The 20540-nt window shown below is 39.5% G+C and overlaps 1 protein-coding gene across 7 annotated transcripts in view; it reads left to right on the top strand.

Annotated features, from left to right (window-relative positions):
- Trpm (transient receptor potential cation channel, subfamily M) overlaps window positions 1-20540 on the top strand; it is an 80601-nt gene that overhangs the window by 57121 nt on the left and 2940 nt on the right. For 2 of the 7 annotated variants that reach the window (XM_065477309.1, XM_065477311.1), the window contains exons 4-24: window positions 82-280; window positions 1753-1966; window positions 4577-4736; window positions 6138-6274; window positions 8095-8278; window positions 9091-9238; window positions 10293-10610; window positions 12034-12161; window positions 12222-12420; window positions 13217-13406; window positions 13464-13675; window positions 14404-14589; window positions 14886-14945; window positions 15184-15372; window positions 15425-15582; window positions 15897-16269; window positions 16528-16727; window positions 16787-17057; window positions 17359-17799; window positions 18457-18788; window positions 19913-20362. In XM_065477309.1, coding sequence (XP_065333381.1) covers window positions 82-280; window positions 1753-1966; window positions 4577-4736; window positions 6138-6274; window positions 8095-8278; window positions 9091-9238; window positions 10293-10610; window positions 12034-12161; window positions 12222-12420; window positions 13217-13406; window positions 13464-13675; window positions 14404-14589; window positions 14886-14945; window positions 15184-15372; window positions 15425-15582; window positions 15897-16269; window positions 16528-16727; window positions 16787-17057; window positions 17359-17799; window positions 18457-18788; window positions 19913-20362 — 4749 coding nt within the window. The remainder of the gene's footprint in view (window positions 1-81; window positions 281-1752; window positions 1967-4576; window positions 4737-6137; window positions 6275-8094; window positions 8279-9090; window positions 9239-10292; window positions 10611-12033; window positions 12162-12221; window positions 12421-13216; window positions 13407-13463; window positions 13676-14403; window positions 14590-14885; window positions 14946-15183; window positions 15373-15424; window positions 15583-15896; window positions 16270-16527; window positions 16728-16786; window positions 17058-17358; window positions 17800-18456; window positions 18789-19912; window positions 20363-20540) is intronic. The other 5 variants (XM_065477310.1, XM_065477312.1, XM_065477314.1 and 2 more) reach the window with 5 other exon arrangements.

Raw genomic sequence — 20540 nt, forward strand, 5'->3', positions numbered from 1 at the left:
GCTCAAAAGAAAAATATAGTACTCTAGCTCATGTGCAACAATAACGGTTGGTAACAGGTGTGACTGATTGATTTTCGGCAGGTGCTGTTGCGGTCTGTCGCTGACGACGCACCTGACGGCCAGCAAGGCGGCAGAGGCGAGCGACAAGTCAAAAACCGGTCCACCACCCAAGCCCGGCGAAGAGCTTATATGGATTCCCATCAGACACACGCAGGCCAAACCCACCGACGCCTACGGCACCATCGAATTCCAGGGCGGACCTCATCCCAGCAAGGCACAGGTAAAATGGTTGCGCAGCTTCAAATTATCTAGATGGGATGAAAAATTTTGTCTCTTGCTACTATTTTTCATTTTTTTGGCATACAAAACTGAGAGATTAGTAGGTTGAAAAGAGCCAAAGGAGAAAAATAGCGATAAAAACCAGACAAAAAATAGTTGTTTTTAACTGTGTAAAAAAATCAGTTTAATAGGCACCAAAAAAGTAATATAATTGCCCCGAAATACGTAATATACTCAGTTACAAGAGTTTACTCTCAGTACTTTGTTTGTTTAATGTTGATAATCGGGTTTAATGCCAAACCACAAAATGCGCTACGGTGGGAAGAATGGAAATATTATAAAAAACGTCATTTTTTTCTCGTTCCGCGTTAAACCGGCGCTCTCATTTCCAGCCGCTCATTAAAAATGGATAATTTTAACCAAACTTCACGCCTTTCCGCGGCGCACGCTCATTTCCCTAAAACGCTTGCCTCCGCTCTAGCGAGTGGGAAATTGAAAATCTATAACTCACTCTAGCCGACGAGCTACGCGTCGAATATGTTTGGAATTCCAATTAAAAGTTATTCGAGCACATTTCTTCGTCAACGGCCTCCGTCAAAGGCGAAAATAATCACCTGACTTACTCGCGAGGAAGCAAAAGTTTAGCTTCTTTGAGCTGCATTTTTTACTCTTAATTTGCTTACCAAGCTAATGTGCGTACACCGCTTTTTTTCTTGTTAGCTGAATGAAAGAGAGAAATGTTCACGAGAGAGTAGCTCCACTGACGTGCGCAGTTTGCGCTAATTTGTGAAGGATAACTTCACACTCTTCAAAATTTCCACTTGGAAAGTTGCACCTATTACACCACTAATGGTAATTATCGTTGCGTGCTCTTTCAATTTTACTTTTAACAGCAATCCTGACAACCTGAGCAATAAATCTAATAAAATAGACTTTCATATTTCAATTTGCAAATTTAATTGATTTTTATGATTGCCTTTTCAATCAGTTTAATTTTTCAAATCACTTGACTCTCCAACACAAGTCTAATAAAATTAAAAATAACAAATCACATCACAAAAATCAATATATCTGCTCAACAAATACAAAATTGTTTCTTTGTGAATGGTGTAGATTTGAAATTAGTTTGACAATAATGCTGCGATTAAATGTGTTTAGCAATCAAGAGATTTAATTTTTTTTTAAAGGAAACAATCTCCTTTGGCCAGAAGATTTTTAATTACCAAATAGCTCATGCTGCAGCTTTTTAGCTATCTTCCTCATGTCCCCCATAAGCCCTGTCCTTGTCGCGGAAGACTTGACGCGGCGGTGGTAAATCGCGGAACCACCTGTGGCCGCGCGTCGTATATAGCGGTCGCGGTGTGGCAGTGATTTAATTTTCATTGCTCGTAAAAGCGACGCGCACAGCACACACGCTCTCGAGATGAATGGAATATATATTTGAGTGAGTAATGCGCTTTTTTGCTGCCGCAGTACGTGAGGTTGGCGTACGACACGCGGCCCGACCTGATCCTGCAGCTGTTCACCAGGGAGTGGGGCCTCGAGCTGCCCAAGCTGCTGCTCACCATCCAGGGCGGCAAAGCCAACTTCGAGCTGCAGGCCAAGCTGAAGAAGGTGCTCAGGAAGGGTCTGCTCAAGGCGGCAAAAACAACTGGCGCGTGGATTTTCACCGGTGGCACAAACACAGGTCATTATAACTATAAATCTGTAATTTGTATAAATTTGATTATATTTTTACCTTTGATATTTTGGTTTTAAAAACTCATTGATTCTTGCAAAGTAATTCTTATAGGTCTCCACATGTTGATCTCATTCGTATAGCCTGCCGTGGGAGGTTCAGAGGTCAATTTTATCAATTTACAGAGTTTTGAAAAATTGTCTCATTTTTTAAATTGATTTCAACTATTATGTTAAATTGAGGTAAATTTGCATAGTTTTTTGTCAGCATTTGACAAGACAAAGCGATCAATGGGTCATGTTTAAAATTTCGAAAAAAAATCCCAATTTTCTCCATGAAGGTTTTTTTGCTCTGTAACTATTATTATTTTTGCCCTGTTCGTTATATAGTAGATTAAAATATGCACCACGCATATTCTGCTTTAATTTCCTATTTCTCACGCGAAAATCAATATTTTCTTGCAGTTTTGCGCGATTTTGACAAATAAGTTGCTTAAAATTTTTATGAAAGTCACGGAAGTGTATGTTTTTTATATATATTTTAGGTTATATTTATATTTACAAAATAATTTGAATTTATTCGAAACGATATTGGTGGAGCTTGGTTACCTGAAAGCTAACTAAGAACACTGGAGCAATTAATTAGCTCTTCCTGATCTTTCCTACAAAAAAAAAATCTGGGGACATTTGTGAATCCTCTCAGAAGAAGGGTTAGAAGTGATTTTTAGCAAACTCCCTGTACAATTATTTGATTTTCACAATTACTTTGAGTGTTAAACGTGCATATTAAAATCCACGCCAGAAATGGTTCAGGACTCTCTTGCAAAAGGCTTCAGATTTCTTAAAGTGTGTTTTGGTTTCTCTCAGTTTAGGACTTCTCTTTTTAAAATATGCATAGAACTCTATAGGATGCAATTTAAAATGTACATTTGCAAAACTCATAAATATTTACCCATTTCTTTACATAAAATTACTCCATTTCCAACACTCGTGTCATGCATCCTTGAGCGCCTGATGGAATTTATAACACTTCCTCAGAGAAAAGAAGGGGCGTAAAAAAACATTAACGTCGTCAGCTGCAGTTTTATTTGTACCGTCGCGGGAAAAAAGCCGGTGGTGTGACATTGTTTCATTACTCTCAGACTGAGGAAAGCGGATTCGCGAGGCAACGTTCAGTTCGAGTTTGGAATAAATTTACTCCTCGGTACGCAGCCAGCCGGTCTTTTACGAGGCGCGTTTATTCCGTTGCTGCAAGTGCGAATCGCATCAGCTGGCTTGAATGGGAATGGGCTACTTTCTTGCAAACTTTTCCTTCCGCTTCCTCAAGCAAACACGCAAAAATGCAACAAATCGACTTTTCGCCGCTCCTCATTAAAAGTTTTCCCCTGCAAAGCGACTGAAAGAAAGGGTTGAGAGTTTCTGCTTCCCTTTTGATTTTAAATTAAAATCGGCACTATGGAAAAGTGATAGCAGGTAAAACTCGGCCTTTCCAGGGTTAATTTCTAAATTAATCTTTTGATATGGACGCAGGGTCGAATTTTTATTCAATATGTGTATTTATTAGCTTTTTGAAGCACTGGCCTGATGTAAAAGTTTCGCAAAATTATGATCGCTCTGAAAGGGATTATTTTAAACCCCTTTTTAACACGCTGCCCGCATTATCCCCTCCAGGTTGCAGTTTAACCGAGTTGCCGAAATTGATTAAATTTTCATGGAGTAACTAGGAAGCGCGAGATTTCCTCTGCGCGGTAGACTAAGGGCTGAATGCGAAGTGAGCTATTTGGTGCAACCCCTCGAGAAGCGTTTTTAACTGTTGCTGCGGGCATACGAGCAGGGCGCACCCGCTGAATAAGTGGCGAAACCATATCTCTGCCTGCTGCGAAAACACGCGTGTGACGCTTTGCTAGTGCAGCCCCTGGTGACCTCATTATCGTGGCAACAAAAGCGGGCCCTCAAATCGCCTTAAAACGGCGACAAAGTTTGATTACTTTTTGTGCTCGGCTGCGTGTCTTAATTAATTTTCCCGGCATCTACTCTAAAACGTTTTCTTTTGCTTCTCCGATTTCTTCAGAACTCTTGTAGAGAAAAAATAAACAAACAATTCTAATTAAATTTGCTTGATAAATAATTGAATTTTGTACAACTCATTCATACATATATAATCACCTTCTGCTTCATATTTAGATTAAAAGGGTTTCAACTCTCCTCGGAATATTCAGATTGAATGATAATATTTTGATTAAACGCAACGTTGGCGTACCACCAATATTCAAACTACATACACTGTCAAGCAATATTTTGTTTTCATTGCTAACGCTTCTCAATTACGTGTTTTCCTTTTTTTGAAACCTCAGTGATGTTTTATTTTTCCTGTATATCACAGGATCTATTAAAATCTGATGCAATTTTCTGAAGTATGAAATGTTATTACCAGTACTGTATACTCACTTTGAAATGTTGTAAAACGGATAGCTGTTGTGAGACTACTTTAATTGAATCCTCAATGTTTTTTTAATTGCAACAAGGTTTTTCCTTGGTTTTGAACTATAATTATTAACCCTAAAAGAGCTTAAGACCGTGAAAATTGATCACTAGTAATCCGGATGCTCAATTTTTTCAGGTGTGACGCGTCAGGTTGGCGACGCTCTGTTGACGGAGCGCGCGCAGCGCAGCGGCCGAGTGGTCAGCATCGGCATCGCGCCGTGGGGCATCGTGGAGAACAACAGCGAACTCGTGGGCAAGAACCGGGACGTACCCTACCACTCCATCTCTTCCCCGAGGTGGGCCTTTTTCATTCTTTGCCTCTCTTCCGCGTCTGCGGAGCAGGCCCAGCAGATTTTGTCTCCGCGGGGCCAACGTTTTACTCTTCATTTGACTCCCGACGAGCTTATTTTCCGCCCTTCCACTTCGTTGTCGAGAGCACGAAATTCAGTGCCCGACGGCGGCCCTTTCTTCTCCGCCTCCTTCCCCGTATTATCCTCTTCTCGAGCTATTTTACCTGCTCTCTCTATCTCTTCCTCCAGCTCTCTTGCGCGAAAAATCGGCTCAAACCGAGAGGCTGTGATTTTGGGTCTTGTTAGGCTGCACATAGCTTTCATTATTGCTCTACTTGAAGGAAAGTGCGCCTGGCGTGTTTACCATGAATCCTCATTCAACCATGCTCCCATTTATTTTCTGCTCTGTGAAACTACCTCGTGCAACAAAACGAGTAATAAATTGCCAATCTTATGCCAATTTTCCCCCTCCAATTTTTGGTTTCACGTGAATTATCATGCAAACCTATTTTGAATAATTAATCCCAAATTAACATTATTGGTTGGCGGGAACCAATTATTCTAGTATGTTGAGCATTTACATTCCTCTCCTCCGCCCTTCGTCCCAAAATAGCCCAGCGTCTAAATTTCTGCCAATTTAGCATAATTATTTGTGGCAGGTGGCTGTTTAAGGTAGTTTGAAGGGACGAGTCTCTCTCGTTTGCGGCAATTTCATGAATAATGAACGCCCCTTCGCTAACCCCAAATTTCTCTAGCAACAGGCTTGAAAGAGAGTGCGTGCTAGCGGTGGATACAGCAAGTTCGACGCGAACTCAAAAAAGTTGCTGTAAAACTTTTGTGTACAAACACTTGCCTCCAGCGAGTTGTGTTGGTTTTTCCTGCGCTCACCAAAACTTTATCTACCTTTCCACACAACATAGAAAACAAACAAAATAGTTGTTGATTTTTCCGATTCAAAATATTTTTCGACCCTTCATATATCGGAGTAAAAAAAGGAAAGAGCAATGAACAGATTTTCAGCGCGCGCAAATTATTTTTTTCGCCTTCATAAAAACAAAAAGCACCCGCAGATTAAAGCCTCAATCGATTTGAAATAAATTGAGATGCAAGCAGTGTATGAAAGAGCTTACTTTTATTGTGCTGCAATAATTGAAGGCGGCTAGTTTGCTACAAAAAGTAATCGAGGGGCAAAAGCAGCAATTTTCAGCAACAATTCTCATGACAGCTGCCAATTTAGAGCTTCCGCAGCCAACATCTGCTAGCGTGCGCTTTTTATACCCCTTTTTTTGTCTGCAAACTTTTGCACTAGCTCCGCTGTAAAGCCTCTCTCGCTGCAATGCGACTGGCCAAAGTTACCGACGTGAGTTCTCATTGTTTGCTTATTTCTTCGCCATCCGCTGTTTGCAGGTCCAAGTTTGCAGTGCTCAATAGTCGGCATGCTTACTTCCTTCTGGTAGACAATGGCACGGCCGGACGGTACGGTGCCGAAATTCACCTGCGGCGCCGACTAGAGAAATACATCTCGGCTCAAAATTTGCATCCCTGTGAGTCTCAATCGAAGCACCGATGGAATTCTAGGACGTGAGCTGTGGTTTTAAATTATGAGCAATCCTTAAATTTACAAGCAAAAACATACACAAAAAACTTTTAGAAATGAACGAGCAGGAAAAGTTCAATTTGCTAACTCCGAAAAGACAGGTTAAATTCAAGTAGCCTTACTCGTCTGTAGAACTCGTGGGTTTGGTAAATGGAGTTGCAAGTAAATTTGTTGAGTTGCTCTCACATATTTGGAAAGTATGGAAGCCTCACTGTTCACGTCCAGATGTTCGATCTGCAGCTTTCGCAATTATCATCTGTGTCAGTCTTTTGATGAGCGATCCCTTCGGGGATGGCTCAATCTAGCCGAGTTGTCTAATGGCGCGTGTGTGTGTGTTGTTCTATCTGCGGCAAATTGGCTGCGAACGCCCTTGATTGTCTTGCTCCCGTCATGCCAGTGCGCGATCCCTTTTCAAACGGCCCTCTCCCTGTGTGTGTCGTGTTTGTATGTCATTGCATGCCTTCCGGTCCATTCCCATTCGAGGCTTGTTGATCGTGTTTCCAATCCCAATCTCTTTCGTCCGGTCTGTTACGTGCAATCTAGTGTATTAGGTGTGAAAGTATTTTGCGAAGACCGCTCAGTGTTGCGCATGCATGGCTTCTGTCCCTGTTAGAAAACACACTTCTTCTTTTTTGTTGTGTTATTTTTGTTGTGTTACGAAAAACGATGACGAGAGTCGATCGATTATATCATATCACATACGTTGTGGTATTTTTTTCAATAATTGTTTTGTCCTTGTTCTCTGTTCATTAATATTTGCAATATTAAAAAAATGAGATGTCCCCTTAATGACAAAAATGTTGTTGCGTCTTTGTTAATGTTAAATAGGTCCAGACATGATGATATGATAAATTTAAACTCCTCGAAATCAATATTTCGGGCTTTTCTACCCACTTTTAGCCCCAGCAATGCATTGCCAAAAACCAGCTCAACCATGTAGCTTTCGCTGGAAAATATTAAAGATACTACTAGTATAATTTAGAAGGGGAGAGATAAAACCTCAGATGTAGATCATGAGAGGATTTGTATCCATTGGCAAGCAAAACACTCTGTACCCAAAACCAATGAAGAAAACCAAAATATAATTTAAAATACAAAACCATTTAAATAAAAAAATATTTAAATTTCATTTTGTACAGATATTTTGAATAACATGATCTTTTCTACGTGTTTTGGTTGGCTTTCATTCATAGCATATGATTTAAAGCGAGATAGTTTTTGAAGATCAAATGGTACAGAGACAAACATGACGTTTCAAAGTTGACAACTCTTTCCAAAAATCTGATTTTAAATCTTGAAAGTTAACTATTTATGGACCTATTTAACTTAACTTTAATAATTTTAATTGGTTGTTTATAAAAAAAAGAGATGGTTCATGTTGTGGAATTAACGTTAATGGTTTGATCCGTTGTTTGCTGAATCTTAAACGAAATTTTTAAAAATTAAATAATTATAACTTTGATGTTAACCTTTCAAACAAAGTGTTGTGATGTCTCAATTTCTATGAGCGAATTAAATAATTCATACATGTTCATTTTTCGTTTCTTATTCATTCATTCTTCACTCACGTCACCATAGGTCCGATAGCAATTAGATTTCTAACGTAGCGATTCTCTTTCACCCTCGTCTACCTTCGACACCGATAATCCCGCTCCGACCACTCCGCACATTCTCGACCCGATGCACTTTGGTGTTTGTCCCGCCCTTGCCCGCTTCGCCATGCACCCCGCCCTGGATGTTGTGCAAACGCGTCGGCTCTCGACTCAGCAAGACCCTCTTCTCCCCCTGACGAAGGCACCCACTGCAGCATCCCTGTCGTCTGTCTGGTCATCGAGGGCGGCACCAACACCATCCGCGCGGTCCTGGAGTACGTCACCGACGACCCACCGGTGCCCGTCGTCGTCTGCGATGGTTCGGGAAGGGCCGCCGACCTCCTCGCCTTCACACACAAGTGAGAGCGTAGTCTATCTTGATTCAGCAAGCATGTTAAATTATAAAAAAGTGCACATCGTTCTAATTACATAATTTACAAATCAAAAAATCAACTATACACATTTAACTTTATTGATTTACATAAAAACACAATTTAAAATTTGTAGTTCATAATGCTTGAAAATTGTATATTAAAAATTTTAGTGCAAAATTAATTTAATTAATTATTTTTAACATATAATTTAGAATATGAGTTCAAAAATTTTTCCATGTTATACAGCCATTTTATAACGTCAACGTGGTTAACTTTTATATTACCCTTCTACTGAGTTGTTAAATTCACAGTTAAATGATTTTAATTTGACTCGCTCATACCGTCCACATGATTAATTTAGGTGGTTCTATTAAATTATTATATCAATCCCTCAAAAATAAGTAGATCACAGCGTTTTCCACGAGAATTGCGTGTTTTTGTATTTTGAATTAACATTTCTGCAATCAATTCTATCCTAATTAACAAGCCAAAATATAATCAAGAATTGTTTTTATTTATAATTTATGAATTTTCAGTGAGTTTTTTGTATGAAATTAATTTTTCCATGGCCTCATTGATTGGCCTGATTTAAGCCACCTCAGAATCATAGGAACGTGACAATTTTGAATAATTTATTCCGATGCAGGCAAATATATTTTATCTTTTCTCTTGGTGCCAAATGATTTCAAAGCGAATTACAGATCTCATTTCAATTCTTTTCACTGCAAATCGCGTGTGAGAAATTCGACATTTGTGGGGGGTGAGATGAAATAAAATTGATATTTCTGGCAATGTAGATACGCGTCGGAGGATGGCGAACAGACAGTGCTGGAAAGCATGAAGGATTACCTGATTAGCATGATTCAGCGCACTTTCGACTCTGGAATCGAGCAGGCGGAGCAGCTCTACACCGAACTACTGCAGTGCACCAGAAAGAAAAACCTGGTATGTGTTTGAATTTTCAATTTGCTTATATTCAGTCTCTCTCCCTCGCACAAGCACACAATTCCCACTTGGCAGCTCAAAATAGACTTCTGCTCACGTGGGAAGCTCATAAAATATTTAGAGATGTGTGACGAGGGAGGAAATATTTACCAGCGGCAAATATATTTCTTAATTAAAATAACTTTTGTTTCATTCAGGCCAAATATTTGGAAATTTATTCTTAAATGTATGAAATTTAACTAACTGAAACACACGAAATTTAATTAAAATCACACATACGCAAATACCCCGGAGTTAGAAGAGGATATTAAAGTTATTTATCTCTTTTATGATAACTGGTGTGCACTGCCAGAGCGACTGTGCCTGACACGAATAGTTTTAGATACAACCAACATGAGTCCAAATTCTGGAGACTTATGTCAAAGGCATGCGACTCTATTTATTTCATGCGCCTTACTTTGATGTAGTTAAATTAAATCAAGGAATTGAGAGGAAAAAGCATAACAATTTTTAAATCTGACAATTGATTAGGTTTTTTAAGGATGAACATTTTGAGTTTTCCCATCAAAGTCTGCAGAATGCCGCAATAAAAAGCTCATATGCAACACTATACGCCTAAATTTAATTTTCTAACGGCATTGAAAGAAATCAGACATTTTTAACAGGTTTCCGCCGTTAGAGAAAGCAGCTAAAAATTTTTGCTTTTTAAAAACGGCCTAAAATATGATATTTTCCTCTTAGGATCTCCAGCTTGATTTTCTTACCGCTTGCACAGTTATCCGTGGCATGTAATAAACCTATTAAACACTAAATTAGTAAGGAAGAAAAGATATATCCCTCTCAAAAATTTATTTCTCTGCTATATAGTTCCAGTTGCCAACTCTTCTTTCAGCGGTGTTTAGTCAATTTTAATGAGATACAGTTTATGTTAAAATCCTCATTACTTGTTAGCGGGTGAAGGCAACACTAAGGCCTTGTTGCTTTATCTGTAAAAAGTGTTTGGTTTCACGGAAAATGAATTTTTCTGTGAAAATGAATGAATTTTTCTGTACAGATCACAGTGTTCAGAATCACTGACCGGCCAGACGAGAAGATGCAGGAGCTGGACCAGACGATTTTGACGGCGCTGTTCAAGAGCCAGCATCTGTCGCCGTCGGAGCAGCTCAGCCTGGCGCTCACCTGGAACCGCGTGGACATCGCGCGATCCGAGATCTTCGTGTACGGCCAGGAGTGGCCGAGCGGCGCCCTCGAGGAGGCCATGATGCAGGCGCTCGAGCACGACAGAATCGACTTCGTCAAGCTGCTGCTCGAGAACGGCGTCAGCATGAAAAAGTTTCTCACCATCCCCAGGCTCGAGGAACTCTACAACACAGTACGAACCCAGCTTTTTCTTCATCTATGTGCGCTTCTTAGCACTCGAAAAATTCGATGATTGTTTTTTGCCAAAGCAAAAAGCAAGGCCTTGAAATGAAATTGTGTTGTACTTCAGAATGCGTGCCTACTGCTCAAAAGCAGGGCTGTGAAATTTAGACGGTCGTCGGCTATTTTTCTCTCATAGGTGTGAGAAATCGTCATGCACGCGATTCGTTTTATAGCTGTTTCAACGATACTCGAAATCGTCTAAATCTGAGAAATACGTGCACAAAATGTCTACATCAGTCTCAGTCAGCTAAAAATACGTGGAAACTCTCGTATTTTGCTCCATTTTATAGTGTCTTGTATGCCAACAGTTGACTCAATATAGCTGGAATTTTTCAGCCTACTTATTTCTGGCCCAAATGATCGTTCAATTTCAATTTGAGTTGTAATTTTTAGGCTGATTCAATCATTTTTATTCCTTGGGACAAGCTGGAAAGGGAAAGATATATAATTAACTGCGTTCATTTTTTCATGAATTTGCGTCCTTAAATAAAGCCCCGTCTTTTTCACCGACTGGTTTAAAAAAAATATCAGGAAATTCAGCAATTCTAAGAGGGTGAAAATAATAACTAGAACAAAAATAAAATGGAAAGGAATGCATATATCATCATTCTTTCCTGCACTTTGCTCTCAAATTTTGATGTTCCGTTGAGTAGACTTGTATTATTAAAACTGAATATTTGCCTATTACAATAAATTTACAAGAAAAAATAACTCAGTTTAGTTGTACGTTACCAGTCACAAAAATAGGTGTTATAGGCGCCTCTTAGGCGATACTCTTCAAGAAAATGTAGCCGGCCTATTAAAATAAGGATAAACCCAAAAGTTATGTCTCAAAAATATTTATTTAAGACGTAATAACGTATTAAGTTGATAAGAAACAATTAAAATAAAAGTCTACATAGAATCGACTTTAAAAAAGTCTAAATTTCACAACCTGTATTAAAAAAATGAACTCTTTAAACGCCACGTTTTGGCAACAGGGAAAGTATTTAGATGGGCCTATTAATTCTTCAAAGTTGAACCTGATTTTGGAAATTTAATCCAAGTCCCATACCAATAAGGTTTAATTGAAAAAAATATTTCCAAAATTCTGAAATTTTACACGTGGCATTGAAAGGTTTCCTCATTTCATTCAAAGGCTTCAGGATCATACTCACTGTCAATTTAATTGATCTGTTCTCACTTGTTTAGCACTGCTCGTGTTCTGCATCAGCACCAATACAATAAACGCTGTTTGTTCTCTCAGTTGCAGCGAATGTGCATGCTCTGTTTGCATATAGAGCCAACCTGCAACACTCTGTGTGTCTATCCACACCCATCCTTATAGCTAGGTGTTTAGCCGCTAACCGCGATTTTAACATTCCTTCTTTCAGAAGCAAGGACCAAGCAATACGCTGGGCTACATTTTAAGAGACTGCAGACCTCACATACCTCGCGGCTACCAGTACACCCTCCACGATATCGGCCTAGTTATTAACAAACTGATGGGTGGCGCGTACAGGTAACGGCTTGAACGCGTCCAAATGATCTCGATTTAATTCACATTCGGTGCGAAACGCAGGACCAACTACACGAGAAGAAAGTTTCGGGTGATATACGCCAAAGTGATGAAACGCTCTCAGCATGTCCACCGCAACAGCGCCTCGTTCATGCGCTATTACGGCAACGCCAACGTTACCCTGAGCTTACTCACAGATGTGATGCCCTTCAACGAGAAAGATATGCCTCCAATCTTTGATTATCCGTTCAACGAGCTGCTGGTGATTTATGTTAAAATTTCTACTCTTCAATTGAGCAGCAAACAGATAAAAAGAAAGAAAGAATAGAAAAATCCCCTTTGTTTTTACTTATCATTTTTTGAGATACATTAATAGAAAAATTAAGTCACAAGATGGAGTAAGAAATATTCCTTAGATTGAACGGCCGGTAAAACCAAAATGGGAATAAGAACTTGATTTGACTTCATGATCTAATAATTATCAATCTCCTGTTGAAATTTCAGTGCACTGAGTGTTTTTTTAAATATGGTACCGTAGAACATCCTGAACTAATATTCTTGTATTTTCCTGAAGACTAGAGCAATAAAATTTAAAAGTAGCACAGATATATTACTGTTTAACTATAAATTTTTCTACAGTGATTACTAAATTTGTATACCATTTTTACAGAGCATATTTCTCTTTAGAAATAGTTTTTGCTCTCTAGACAGTTCGAAACACCGAAGCAAATAGTTCAATAAAAAATCCGTTTAGCAGGATAATATACGATCTGAATAATTTATAGCTGAAATCCAATATTTGCTTTTAGAAATGGCAACAACACGACTTACTAAATTGGTAAAAAAAGAAATATTGAAACAAAAATTTAAATCTTTCTAGTAGCCGTCAATTGAGTGAGCAAACCCGACTTAAAACAAAGTTAGAATAAGAATAAATTAAAATAACTCACTTCTTTAAAACTCCTGTGAAAATGTTTCCTCTAGCTTGTAAAAACTTTGAATTCAGCGTTAAAGTATGAATTTGATGAATAAGGTATCTAATTAATTTAATTTGGCAGATATGGGCCGTGCTGACCAAACGGCAGCAAATGGCTCTGCTGATGTGGCAGCACGGAGAGGAGGCGCTGGCCAAATCCCTAGTCGCCTGCAAGCTGTACAAAGCTATGGCCCACGAGGCCGCCGAAGATGATCTCGAGACTGAAATTTACGAGGAGCTACGCAACTACGGCAAGGAGTTTGAAAATATCGGTGAGCCACTCTTTATGAATAGCCAGTCGGGGGCAATAACGTGCGGTATTTTTGCAGCTTTGGATTTAGTCGACTTCTGCTACCGACAGGATGACGACCAGACGCAGCAAATGCTGACATGCGAGCTGCAGAACTGGAGCGGACAGACCTGCCTCAGCTTAGCCGTGGCCGCCAACCACAGAGCCATGATCGCACACCCCTGCAGCCAGATCATCTTGGCTGATTTGTGGATGGGTGGGCTGCGCACGAGGAAAAACACCAACATGAAGGTTAGCTGCTGCATTTTTTATCTCAATCAGTTTAAAAAATTTATCGCGCCAGTTGGGCAAAGAGCAAAAATAAAAGCTTTTTACGCAGACCAGCCTAGCATCAAGGAACCATGCATGTTTTAACATATCATTAGGAATTATAAAATAGATAAAACCAAAACTAACTATTTTTATTTACAATCCTGCAAAGAACCCAAGGATATTTAATAAATAATTTTGAAAATTTCCTTGTGCATGTTGCTGTAATGTATTTTATTGCTTATTTAAGAGTTGTTTCATTGAAGCGTTAAAAAATATTTTGGTTTTGGTTTAGTAAAAAAAAATGCCCCAAAATGTTAAAAATAATAATAAAAAGAAATTTTTTGCACATAAGCTTAATTAAAATAAATTATGCATATTATATCAAGACTTCTAAATTGCACCAAACAGGAAACTTATTAGCACTTACCAAATTGCTGGAATTTTGGTAAAACTGCTCTAAAAAACGAGCATGAATACTTGATTTTTTTACTTTTATTCACCCCATAGAGTTAGCGGGGTGGGTGCGGGCTTTCAAACATTAGCAATGGCAGCATTTTATTGACGATTTGTTGGTTGGGAATTGCTCTCTGCTCTGCTGCACGCTCAGAAATTATGGTTTGTGTATTTATTAACTCTATATGGTTGTCTTTTTTCATCAATTTTAAACTGGAATATTTCTCCGATCTCATATTTTATGTTGTGTTTAGGTGTTTCTAGGCCTCACCTTTCCTCCTTACATCAGCAGACTAGAGTTCAAAACGAAAGAGGAGTTGCAGCTGATGCCACAGACAGAGGAGGAGCACAACACAACCAACAAGGACGAGAATTTGACTGAAAAATCCGAAAAATCAGGAGGCGCCGAGCTCAACCGCGCTGAAACCAACGACGTTGAGGTGCGTTTCTAGGGTGCTGACGTTTGAGAACGCTTATTTGGGTTTTTGTAAATATGTTGAGACTAGACTAACCAACAAGCTCGCTTTACTGTGTATAGAGTGATTTTTCTGCACCAGTTGAAGTACAGTTTCGCTGTGTAAATATCCAAATGTATTGTCCGTAGGAGTTTTTACAATTCATATACATATGGTGTTGGTTAAAACTATTAACAAAAAATGGTTTGCATGAGGTAACATAACATTTGACTCGCTGCTTTTAGTACGCTTTGTATCTTAAACTGATCTGTTTTGATTAGAAATGGCCACGAATTTTAAGCATCAAGTCCTCAAAGACGTCAAACCCGATGGGGGTGAAGGTAAGGTTGCCTTCAAATCATGCCACTCTCCTCCCAAACTCAATTCCTCTCGTCCTTTCTTACTAAAATCTGTAAATGGCGTCCTGCTTTCGCAGTTTACTAACATATTTGGCTGCTTACCAACTCAAGCACTAAAATGCCACTCTCATCCCTTACTGTTCTGCTCTCTTTCCAATTTTCACGGCCAGATTGCGGTATGTGCATGGAGATATGATAGCGTTGACACTATTCCTTGCAGGCTCTTATTGCAAATAATGCAAATGTGCAGGAGAATGGCAAACTGAAGGGGGATGACGATGACCAGTGCAGTGAACACTCTCCTCCACCTCTCGAGTTCTTCGACATCAAAACGCACAAGCCGCTACGGCTCAGCAAGAAGCTCGAGGAATTCTACACGGCGCCAATCACAAAGTTCTGGGCTCATTCGGTAAAAATGCTAATTTTGAATGAAATGGTCCTTTAAACATTTTTTCCCGCAGATTGCCTACACAGTGTTCCTAGTTTTCTACAGCTACGTGATTCTAGTTGAAATGCATAGTGTTCCGTCATGGACTGAAATGTATATCATAACTTATATCTGCACTTTTGGATTTGAAAAACTCAGAGAAATCGCTTCATCAGAGCCAGTTGGGCTAAGGTGAGTACAAACTGCAGAAAAAGTTGATAAAAAGCCCGTCAAAATTTATAATTTGAATTGTTTAATGCTGAAAATCCCCACCAGTTTATGATTTTGGCCTAAATATATATTTTCTTTGCTCAAATTTTAGCATCAATGAAAATTCTGATCTCCTTTTTGCACGTAAGCCAAAGAGTGTTAAATCAAAGGTCCAATTAAAAATACGGTATTTTGAGAATTTACAATAGCGTTTTATCCTTTTTTATTAAAAAAAATCCTGATATTTGATAATCGACAAAATTCAAGTAACAAAAAGGAAAAAAATCGTATTGCAGACAAAAATTTGCGGTTTGGTCGTGGAACCTTTGGAACCCGATGGACGCCGTGGTCATCACCATATTCCTGATTGGTCTGATGCTGCGTCTGCAGTCAGAGACGATGATGATTGGCAGGGCCATGTTCTGCGTCTGCGTCGTCTACTGGTACCTCAAGATCCTGACTTACGTCGGCGTCAACAAGTATCTCGGACCGCTGGTCACCATGATGGGCAAGATGGTCATCAACATGATCTACTTCGTCGTGCTGTTGTTGGTGGTGCTCATGTCATTCGGGGTCGCCCGCCAAGGCATCCTCTACCCGCACAACCAGTCCAGCTGGCTGCTCCTCAAAGATGTGGTTTTTCAGCCGTATTTCATGTTGTATGGTGAAGTACGTAACAATTCGTACTATAAGATTGGAATTAATAATGCTTCAACCGCTGGACTCAGCCTATTGAAAATTTACTTTGAAAAAAAACGCATAACTGGAACATTATAATATGCACACAAAAATAAATAGTTAAAATCCCAGAACTTCAGTGAAACATTTAAATTTTAAAAGCAAGCATTCAATAATTATCAACTATATTAATATTGAATCTATTGGATAGAACTGGCACATTTAAAAAACTCCTATGTCAATCTTCAGGTATTTGCCGATGACATTGATCCTCCGTGCGGAGGGGAAGGACAAATTGAGTGCGTGACTGCCAGGTGGATTTCTCCCATCATCATGTCGATCTACCTTTTAGTCGCCAATATTTTGCTCATAAACCTGCTCATAGCAGTGTTCAACAACATTTTCAATGAGGTCAACGCCAACTCGCACCAAGTCTGGATGTTTCAAAGGTTGTTTCAGTGATATTTCTCTTAAATCTATCTTTCATATATTTATGACGTCATTTCAGATTCACAGTCGTGATGGAATACGAACAGAAGCCTGTGCTTCCACCGCCATTCATCTTCATCAGCCACATTTACCTGCTCTACCAGTTCTGCATGCGCAAATACAAAGGCGAGGAGGACTCTTATGACAACGGACTCAAGCTCTTCCTCGAAGATGAAGACATGGAGCGGCTGTACGACTTTGAGGAGGAGTGCGTTGAGGGCTACTTTAGGGAGAAGGACACGAAGTTGCAACTCTCCACGGAGGAAAGGATCAAAACCACGACTGAAAGGGTAAACAACTAAAAAAACTTTGTGGCAAACACTAAAATGGTTAGGAGTTAAGGGAATTGAAATACGTGCATTTACACAGTCAAAAAAGAACTTGAAAATTTTTTTATCTTCCCATTTCAACTAGTTGTATGACTTGTACATTATACTGTGCGTAATTCTTAAATACATATCTAAGTTTCCCTCCATATTTTTTATTTAAGCTTTTATGATTAATCAAATCTACTAGCGTATTTGATTTTGTAACCTTTAATTTTCTTTGTTCATATCTTTTACACTTTTGTATATAATAATATTTTTCCAGGTTGAAAACATGTACCAGAAAATCGAGGACATCAACCAAAAAGAAAACAGTCAAAACACGTCGATCCAAGGCTTAGAGTTTCGGCTGCGCAATTTGGAGAATCTCGCCGAGAAGACTGCATCGCACCTGGCCGTGATCCACAGGTTCATGGCGACCCACACGGGCAGCGACCTAGCCCTGCCTGAAGGAGACATGAAGGGCTCTGATGAGAAGCTGAAGCGGATCATTGAAATGCACCCTGAGCCACCTGTAGACTCGTTCAGCGACAAGTTCTTACACCCTAGCAGGGACTACCTGGTGCGGCGACGGCCAACCAGGTCAATGACTGAAATCAGGCCTGACTCCTACATGAGCGAGTCGGGAAGCGTATTCTTCAGGGGGACTGAGGAGTCCAGGTTCGTCGGGGAACCTTTAAAGGAAGAAGATTGTTCTTCCATTCAGGTACTATGTTATATATTTTAGTGAAATAAGTGGGAAAAACTTATTCTGAAAGAAAGCCAGCAATTTTTACCTGGAAAATATTTAGCTATGCAACCTGCGTGACAAAACTGTCAGGCCGGTTGCATAAATATTTGAAACGAACCATGCCATTTTATCAAACTATATCATATCCTAAGAGAATAAGAGCATAAATGTTATTTGAGGAGGTTATAAACAGTAATATAGTTGAAGAACATTAAACATAATATCAAAATAATTATTTGTATTATTCAGAACACAAATTAAGCTAAAAGTGAAAAGTTTTGTATTCTTAGGATTTTTAACGGATTAAAATAAAAGTCGTGATTTCATAAACTATTTTATGATGCTTTTTGAGTGTTCAAATATATATTTTTTAATGTATATGATAGCGAAAAACTTACGAAAATTTTCATTCACGCTGGCTGGAAATGTGCAAACCAGCAATTAGCAAGTCGGAAAGTTTTCGCAAACCTCCTAAATCCAAATAGAAACGTCATTGCAATGCTAAAATAATCAATTTTAGGTGTCAATCAGCCTGCACTCGACCCCCAAACATTTCTCAGATTCTCACATTGAAACTTGCACTCGAAGCATGTGCTCAACAATAACAAACGAAAAAATGACATTATTTTTCAGGAGGAACCAGACAAACCAACGCTGTCCAGGTCGAGCAGCCGAAGAAGTCCGACGCGGCTCTCAGCCACCGGCAGACACGAGAGCACGTCAATTGCCTCGCTCACCGAGGCGACAGACATGGAGGGAAACATCATCAGACAACACTCAGACGACCGAGAGTCACTGCCCATTGAATTGACAGTGCCTCAGATGGAGACGAGAATGCCCAGGGGCGAGACCTGGAGGCGCAGCAGCGGTACTGAAGAAGAAAGTGGCACCCTCACCACGTCGCACCCCAGCCTGCCAAGAAGGCAACTCAGCCAAACTCAATCCGAACCAGACACAGAAATTAGGTACGTATATGAGCCAAAAGCAATGGGTAGTAAGACGGTTGTAGCTCATGTCAAGAAAAATTGATAAAATTCCAAACTATCAGAAACTGCTGGACTAAATTAAAAAAAATTTTAAAACTCAATAAACCCTATCCAAGCTGTGCAATTTCAAAATTAAAAGGCGTTTCATGGATTCCTCTTGAAGGTCCAAAGTAAAAATCGAATTAAATCCAAATTCAAGGTCATTGGGGGGGGGGTCATTTTTTAAAATTTGTGGGATTTTCCGTGACTTTTAATCTTGGTGCAATTTTTTTTTAAATCTTTGAAACTGGAAAACACTGAAGCAATTTTATATTTCAAAAATTGTGCTCACCAAGCCTTGGTTTGTAACAGTTGTTGTAAAACTTGCACACCAATCAACTCGTCACAGCTTCCCCTGTTGCACTGTGGGGTTGGGGTTCATTCATATTTAACCCCATGCTAAAACTGGTTAAGTGAGACCGTCGTGCATAATTCAATGCTCACGAAGCTTTCAAATTATTCATAACTTAACCTTAAGTACCATTTCTCAAAAACAAATTAAGGACTTTTTAATTTCATGCAGCTAAACCAGAAATTTTGCGTTGCCACTTTTTCCTGGGAGATAGTAAAAGGATAAACAGAAATATCTATGTCTGGAACATATTTTGTATAATTTATGTCAAACCATGTTAATGATTTTAAACAAATTATAATGTCTTGCTCCTTTTTTTGAATTTCAATAAAAGATACTAGTTTAATTTTAAGACACACTATGAACAACAGTTTAAATAAGTAAAGTGGCTTTTCATAGCAGGATTTTTTTGTTTATTTTTACTTATTTTGTTTCAGCAAAATTCCATAACATTGCATTGAGCTTAAAATTTGTTCGAAGCAATCAAGTCAGTGTTTCGATGAAAGTTTTAATTAGATATTAAAATCTACTTTTATTTTGCTATTGTAGCTCTCGATTATTTAAATTTAATCTTTAAAATTTGTTAAAATAAAATTAAAGACCGAAATAAAGATCAAATATACCGGGGAAACTAACCAGAAAACAACTGCGCATAAAACTTGATTGCCTAGCAAAGCAGGACCAAAAATGCAATCTTTAATCGGAATTGCAGGCCTGGTCCGAGCAGCCGGCCGCCGAGGGTGGAGCGGAGCATCTCGGTGGCTGCGAAGGTGACCTGGGCCGAGCCGCGCATTCAGGTGATCCCGCCGACGCCGCGCGGCGCCATGCTCAGAGCGATGCACTCGGAATACACGAGCATCACGGATGAACTGGAGTCAGTGTGTGGGCTGCTGTCTCCACCACGGACGCCACGCCTCTTGAGTCCGCCGCGGCCCGAGGCGGCGCCGTTGATCAAGCCCAGGCACCACTCGGACATCTCGAACCGCGAGCTGGCCAAGCAGATGGAGAAGGAGACGCTGCGCGATGCCGAGGAGAGTGACTACCTTCTCATGGAGGGCCTCATTCAGCACCGCCTCCGTGGCGCCGCCGCTGACGGAATCTTCACCACGGTCGTCGACGACGAAGACGAAGAGGATGAGATACTGGCACCTCTGCCTAGAAGGTGATTTTTTGAAAATGGCACAAATGAAGTTAAGAATTTTTTTAAACACAAAATTTATTCTTGAGAATGTATTCAAAAATGCGCGGTTTGCAAGAGACAGGGATATTGTAAAACCCGTAAAATCAACAAATGTTAAATTTTAATTTCAACTGCTTCCAAAAGCTGTTTGATACAAAAC

This window comes from Cloeon dipterum, chromosome 2 (assembly GCF_949628265.1).
Source record: "Cloeon dipterum chromosome 2, ieCloDipt1.1, whole genome shotgun sequence".
In the NCBI taxonomy this organism is placed as follows: Eukaryota; Metazoa; Arthropoda; class Insecta; order Ephemeroptera; family Baetidae; genus Cloeon; species Cloeon dipterum.